The sequence below is a fragment of the Sander lucioperca genome, chromosome 21 (assembly GCF_008315115.2).
Source record: "Sander lucioperca isolate FBNREF2018 chromosome 21, SLUC_FBN_1.2, whole genome shotgun sequence".
NCBI classification, from domain to species: Eukaryota; Metazoa; Chordata; class Actinopteri; order Perciformes; family Percidae; genus Sander; species Sander lucioperca.
Window position 1 is genome coordinate 9565579 of NC_050193.1, and position 7793 is coordinate 9573371.

The 7793-nt window shown below is 39.7% G+C and overlaps 1 protein-coding gene across 3 annotated transcripts in view; it reads left to right on the plus strand.

The window, feature by feature from the left end:
* LOC116059342 (adenylate cyclase type 9) overlaps window positions 1-6004 on the plus strand; it is a 38867-nt gene extending 32863 nt beyond the window's left edge. The window contains exons 7-11 of one of the 3 annotated variants that reach the window (XR_004896137.1): window positions 6-165; window positions 916-1058; window positions 2808-2831; window positions 3107-4492; window positions 4540-6004. Coding sequence is in view for 2 of the 3 variants with exons in the window: in XM_031312360.2 (XP_031168220.2) it covers window positions 6-165; window positions 916-1058; window positions 2808-2831; window positions 3107-4397 (1618 nt within the window). In the remaining variant the exon portion in view is untranslated. Of the gene's footprint in view, window positions 1-5; window positions 166-915; window positions 1059-2807; window positions 2832-3106 lie in introns of all 3 variants that reach the window. The other 2 variants (XM_031312360.2, XM_035996491.1) reach the window with 2 other exon arrangements.
* The last annotated feature ends 1789 nt before the right edge of the window (window positions 6005-7793 follow it).

Genomic DNA, 7793 nt, shown 5'->3' on the forward strand with positions numbered 1-7793 from the left:
TCCAGTATGGCTTTCTACCTGGACAGTGTGCTGAATTGCACTCGGCTGCTGATGAGAGCGATTTCAGGCTGGATAGCGCGCCACTTTATAGGAGCTGTCCTGGTTTCCCTGCCCACTGTGGCCGTCTTCTCCCATGTCACCTGTGACATGCATCTCTCCATCCAGGTGGATTTGAAGTTTCATATTTTCTCTATGTTTAGAAATGGATCACTAGGGTGTTGAAAACTAGTATTGTTATTTGTAGCCTGACAAGCCAGACCCACATCAAGATGTTGGGTCTGGGTACTCACCATTGACGGAGCTCAATCCGAGGGGCGGGATAAACAGTTGTCTTTCAAATTCCGTCTGCACGCAATAGGATAGCACAACAACCAGGCAGAGCAACAAAGAAGGTAGCGAAGCTAGTTGATAGATTAAACTTTGCCGTATCCGGTCGGCAAAACTCCAAACACATCTTCCTTTTTTAAGAATTACTTCAGTGCCGTTCTTTGTTCTTTTCTCAAAGAAAAGCTTAACTCCAAGTCTTCCAGAAGACCGCTGTTCCCAGCAGCAGCAGCCATAAGCCCGCCCACCGACTCTATACACGATGTGATTGGCCTGACCAGAGTTTGGTTTTTCCAGCTCGCAAGCCTAGACCCCCCTGGCTGCAAATTAAATTTGCTGCCGCTAGGGTGCGTCTAGATATCTAGGCTAGTTTGATTGCTGTCTTCATAGCAGATCTATTCTCTCTCATTCAAATTACTAGTTGAGTTTTGCTTCTGATCAGTAAAGCACCTTACCTGTAGGGCTACTATTCTCGTAAAATGTCCATATCCAGTTCTACAATATGTAAATATAGCTTAAAGTCAGTAAAGTTTATGTGATAATCTTATGGGCTCTTTTGACTAATGACATTGTGCCTCATATTTTCCCCAGTTCACCATGTTCATCTGCTGTGCTGGCATCATAGCTATCATTCAGTACTCTAACTTCTGCCAACTCAGCTACTGGATGCGCTCAGTTCTAGCGACTTTGGTGGGACTAGCACTGCTTGCATTGCTTTTCGGCTCCCCCTGCAGGTATGACATACTAAAGAGACAATGAAAAGAAAAAAAACTGATTTGAAAAATGTGATACAATTGAATTGTGTTTTCAATAATGGTGTAGAGATAATGTGATGACACTCGGGTCAGTGTGTCTTTTGGTCATTCGATTTTCATTTCATAAACAGGTATTGAAAAACAAAAAACAAATGGTTATTTGATTTTTGTTTTAAAATACAAAATTGAATTTTTTTCTTTTCCTGGTCATAAGGGGATGAGAGATATTTAAAAATATGCTTTGATGTTCATTTTCTATTTCATATAACAAAAAATAAAATCACTCGAAAATAGAAACGAAAAAAAGTTTCTGTTTTTTCATATTCAGAGATTCAGCACAGGCTAAAATGACTTTGGAACATGTATACTGTTAATATTAATATTTACAGTCTATGCTTTGGAACCCTACTCTGATGATGCTTGAGCAGACTTTTATTTCAAAATGTCACATTTATTTATTTCCCTCTCCCTGCCTCCGTCTCTTAGTACTGGCATTATGCAACATGACCCCACACAAATTGCAACAGAAACTCTTTCAACTGATCTAGTCTCATAAAAGTCTCCGGTGTTGGGTCTAATATTAGCTGCTGCCGTTTTCTTCAAGTAGCAGCTAGCTAGCAGCTATCCATCAGCCCGTTGTGACCATAGGTTGTGACCCGGTTCCCCAGTGCTGACTGATTCTGGTCCGTGTGCGAGGCTCTAGTGTGACCCGCACTAGCTAACATTAGCTGGGTATCAGACGAATCTGCTGAGCTCGTGTTTTTATTCATGGGTGTATTAAGGTTTTATTTCCTTTGGCAGATAGTGATATGGTTTGATGCACTATGCCAGGGAGGCTAGCTAGGTGCGTTTTGTCGTTACATATAAAATAAAGATCACTGAAATAAATAAAAGTAAAACATATGTATTTAAGCTTTTGAACTATATTGACTAATTTATATCTTTATATTGCCTCATTTATTCATTTCAAGATGTATTTCATAGCCATATTTATTATGTAAAGCGGTGCAAAAAAACAGAGGATCAGTTGCTCAGGAAGTTGGGGTACAAGTTTCCCTCAACTGCAGAATCAGACGCTGCGAAGCGGAAGCTAACTTCAGCGTGGTGTCAGATGAGTCCATACAGTTCTATGGTCACATCAAGTTTGAGCCATTTTCAGTGCAAAATCTCCTCACATTTCTTGCAGAAAATCCTCTTGCACCCCCACTTCCCTGTGATATGCGCAGAGATTTCTGCACATGACAGGCCTTTTTTTCGCCATGTCTAAAATCTCATCAGAGTAGGAATCCAAAGTAATTTTAGCCTGTGGTGACAGCAACACTGGTACACTGGCGCTGTTGCCTTGGAAATGACAACATCCGGTCTCAGAATATAAAAAAACAGGCCTTTTTTCATTTCTGTTTTCAAGTGATTTTATTTTTTGTTATATGAAATAGAAAATGAAAATCAAAGCATATTTTAAATTTCTCTCATCCCCTTTTGACCATGAAAAGGAAAAAACACCTTATATTTCAATGTTCAAATTTTGTATTTTAAAACGAAAATCAAACAACCATTCAATTTTTGTTTTTTAATACCTGTTTATGAAATGAAAATTGAATGACCAAAAGATACACTGACCCACTGGGCTACTAATTGAAATTTCAAGAAAAGAGAACAAGTATTTGTTGGATAGTGCTGGATATGTACATGCACTTGATGCATTCATTTATGTTTTATTTCTTCCAGTGTGGCTAAAAGTCTGGTTTTTTGGTAAGTACAATGATTATTGTAAGCATTGTCAGTATCAACCAGCCACTTTACTTCTTTTTGGTAGACAGTTTCTGGTAATCAACTCTTGTGTGTTGCCTGCATGATGCAGAGTTGAAATTTTGGTGAGGTGCAAGCAACTTATGCCAAAAGCTTCTGTAGTTATGGTGTTTTCTTTCAGCTATAGAAGATGCAAATTTATTTTGAGAAGCCAAAAATGTATTCTACCCTCCTGTTTAAATGTTTTCCTGCATTTCTTTTTCCTCTCTTTCCACCAGGTCGGATGGCCAGGGCAATAACAGCAACAGCAACAGCTCCATGGTCATGTCTGAAAGAGCAGACCCACAGGACCTGCTGGGGCCTGAGGCCTGCGTGGCCTTTTTTCTAGTCCTCCTCCTGATCTGGTTTCTTAACCGTGAATTTGAAGTCAGTCACCGCCTGCATTACCATGGCAACGTGGAGGCTGATAAACACCGCATCAAGATCCAGAACATGAGGGACCAGGCCGACTGGCTGCTTCGCAATATCATCCCCATCCATGTGGCCGAGCAGCTGAAAGTCACCCAGAGCTACTCCAAGAACCACGACAATGTGGGTGTAATATTTGCCAGTATTGTTAATTTCAGTGAGTTTTATGAGGAAAGCTACGAAGGAGGCAAGGAGTGCTACCGTGTCCTCAACGAGCTAATTGGAGACTTTGATGAGCTGTTACGGAAGCCTGCCTTCTCAAATATGGAAAAGATCAAGACCATCGGTGCCACGTACATGGCAGCAGCAGGACTCAATGCGCAGCAGTGTGCAGATGCGGCACATCCTCATGCCCACCTCCGCGCTCTTTTCGAATTTGCCCTTGAAATGATGTGTGTGGTGGACGACTTCAACAAGAACATGCTGGGCTTTGGCTTCAAGCTTCGCATTGGATTCAATCATGGGCCTCTAACAGCGGGGGTGATTGGCACCACTAAACTTCTCTACGATATCTGGGGCGACACAGTCAACATCGCCAGTCGCATGGATACTACAGGTGTGGAGTGTCGTGTCCAGGTCAGCGAGGAGAGCTACTGTGTGCTCAGTGCCATGGATTATGAGTTTGATTATCGGGGCACAGTTAACGTCAAAGGAAAAGGTCAGATGAAGACCTTCCTTTACCCGAAGAGCAGTGACAGTGGTCCTGTGCCTCAGTACCAACTGTCAGTCTCACCAGAGATCCGGGTACAGGTGGATGGTAGCATCGGCCGCTCGCCCACTGATGAAATTGCCAGCATGGTGCCCACAACCAGTATGGCTGCAAGCAGTACCAATACTACCATACCCAGTGCCAGCGCTGGTTCCTCTACTACCACAGGGCTTAGCCATGGGAAAGAGGCGGACAGCCATGAAAGACATTCCTCTACAGAGACCTCTCATGCCAGGCAATCTACGTCTCACCTAGAAGGACCTCCTTCTTCTGCAAATAACAAACAGCTCATCATCTCATCCTCGGCCCAGCAAAATACACTCCAAAATTCCCAGAAAGACAAATGTGATGATGATTATGACAGTAATGTTGGAGAGTTAACCAGACTTTAAGAATTTGCTACAGTTGCGTTTTTATCATAAATCCTCTACCCTTTAAGCGCTTGTTCCTGCCGGTTGGCATTTGTAGAATTGCTGTAGATTTGGTCCTACCCCAGGTAGAATCAGAGAAAAAAACCCGCTGGCCTCTTCTCTGCATCAGCCAGGCAGCTGGTTGTTTTTAGTTTAAATCTGATTGGCCGATATTACCAGTGGAGGGTGCTGGCTGAACCACAAAGTGAGGGTCAGGCAAGAGCACGCAGAGGAAATGGGAAGATGTGATGACTCTGAACCTTCTCTTGCCTGCTACAGATCCCATTGTCTCTCATTAACTTACTTGATTATCTGTACACCTTTAATCTTAATTATTTCTTTTGTATGTCTTTTAAGTGCCTTTAGAGTAGATATAATGTAGTATAATGTGTAGACTAAGCCTTTTGGAGTAAGGGAAGAATAACATAAAGGGAAAATTGTCAATAAGCAATCTTTTTGGAAAAACTGCTTAGCTTTTGTTACAACTTTACATTGTATACTATGCTTTGCTATGATATTTTGCCTTTTATCAAAGAAAACCTCACCGTGGAAAGTGCTTCAACATGAGGAGAATCGCAATGCGTGTCAAGTGAAGGGAAATAAGACGGTACACCATGAGATGTATTAGTAAAATCTGCACTAGAATGCAACAGAGCCTGTTTCCATGTTCTTTATGAGAACCAGAAAACTCTTCATGAAAGGCACAGCAGAGACTAATCAATACAGGCTAAGGGCAGACGGGGCTGAGCTGTGTGCAGTGTGAATGTATTTGTTTGCATACAGTGTGTGAGTGTGTTGTGTATGTGTAGTAACAAGATCATGCAGGGTTTAATGAGGAGAGGTGCCTATGAGTTACTCGACTGACTCGGTGAAACTGCAAGATGATGACAAACAGTTTAGGAACACAGTGGGAAAAAATCCCCTCTTGGTTTCTGATGTGACAGCTTTTTCTCTGGCCTCTGTTTAGATCTCTGTATTGTCTCAGTACTGAGGCATGGTGGTCTCAGCTACATTTAATCAGCATGCTTGTAACAACAGCATCGTAGACAAGGTTAACTGTTACTAGTGTTTGTGCCCTCCCACATGATCCAGGCTCTTATGAAAGCCCAAGCTGTGTTTAGTGTAGTGTATGTATAATGAGTATTTCAATGGATCCTACAAGGCATTGCTGTACCTGTAGATTGTATTGACGGTAGGTTTTGCTATGGATTACACTGTGTGTTAGTTGATAGTGTTTTTAAGACATGGATAATCAAAGTGGAATGTCACAAATCAAAACTAAGTGTGTTTTATTGTATTTATTGTTACACAAAACTTGAACTGTTCATGTGAAGCTGCCCTCTCTAATTTGTATGATTTGAAAGACATTACTCAATGGAAACAGCTGGATGCATTAGTTGCTTCATAGCATGCTTTCAATGGCATGAAACTTAATGTAATATCACTGTAAATGCAAAGGAAGTGTAACAAATGTATTTCGTGATATATGTTGCTTTTACTCTTTCTTTTTGACTTCATTGATTTCCTGCTATTATGTCAGATTACTTAGGAAATCAAACTGATTAAACTGTGCATCTCTGTTGCTGTTACATTTTCTCTACTGTCACTGTTTCTTAGCAAAAAGGATTGTGTGCTCAGAGGCAAACAAGTTTTACCATGAAATCCACTTCAGTGTCTTATTTATGATGTTTCAATACCCGCAACACCTTAACCTTATATTTTTAAATTACCATTTTATAATTAGTACTTTTTAGGTAATAAAGCAAACAAAACCAATATTGCAGAAAACTAGAACCAATTTGCCTTCTTTTATCATCAAATCATTTATTCCCACTGCAACATTATTTTTTTATTTTTAAAGATTATTTTTTGGGGCTTTTTCCCTTTATTAGATAGTGACAGTGGATAGACAGGAAAGGGGGAGAGAGATGAGGGATGTCATGCAGCAAAGGACTCCGCCTACATGGGGTGCATGCTCTTTCTGGGTGAGCTAGAGGCCGCCCCCCAACTGCAACATTTAACATTACTCTAGTAGTTCATAATTTGTTTCCTTTTTCTGTGTGAAGATAGGGTAGCTTGTTCCTTTTAACGTGATTATCCTATATCCTATATCTTTTTATTGTGTGCTCTGAATTGCTTTAATTTCTTAGGAGACTGAGTATTTCTCAAAAGCTAGTATGCATACGCAGTAGAATGTTCACTATTTGATGCTTAAATCAAATTTCATTTTGAGTTTTTAGTTTTCTTCTGATGTTTATAACGTCATGGAATGTGAGCAGTGCCTATTCTTAATGTATACAATTAAATGTAAACATACCAAACATATTCAACATTAACAATTAATTTCTTTTTCGTTTGGCTTTCCATTGTGTTCTGTATCGGTTGCTCGGATGGAGTTGGGTTGATCTAATGCAATAATAATTAGTTTGAAAAGGAAAATTTAGCTTTACGCTTATGAGCACACAACCCTTGTATCAGCCTAACATTTGTGTTTGTTATGCTAAAATAAAGGGACGCTTAAAATTATTATTGTTATTATACATGGTTAAGTGCTTAAGATAGGTCATGAGAGTGTCAGGTAAAGCGTTTCCTCCTTGGTCATTCTGATACGCTCTTTTGAATTATGTGTATTTTATTAATTGAAAATGTTTTCTGGTTAGTATTGTATTGAACAATAAGATGGGGGCGTCAACTTTTAGTCTTGATTGCCACTTGGTTTTTTTCTTCTATTTTTCCCCTCTTTGTTTCACTACAAACATGTTGATTTGGTTTGATTTATCAAGATGTAAGTGACATTCTGACCCAGCAGGATGGCACACTGAGAATTTCGATGCCAAAGAGTGTTATTGCCATCTCTTGGAGTTTCTTTGTATATCTTATCTTCTCCTTAATTTGCAGGTCATTTATATATTCACTAGTGTTAAAACACATATGCACAACGCACTCACTTTTTATGTACAGTATGCCTTTATATTGTATAGTATATGGGCATTTTCTATTATTTATATAAGCGCATGTACTAGAGTATTAAATAGTCTAAAGAACTGGGTCATTTTAACCATGTTGGAATAATACTTCTGTGTTCCGTTTGCCTGCATGTGTGTGTTAAAAAAAAAAAAAAGTGTGTTTGTAAAACTGTGTGGTTGTGTGTGTTTTGGTAGGGATGCTCTAATGTTATCATCTCAAAACGAATGACATGCTAGGACAGTATAATACAGATACAGACATCCTTTTTTTCTTTTCTTTTTTTAAATTTAAACTGGCCAAATAAAATGGTCTAAACACTAGATGTCTGCAGGTAGACAGTATTTCAGTAGCTGCTACCGCAAAGTTTTAATGAATTGAGCTTTCTTTGGAAATGTTTTTGTAGCATGCTGA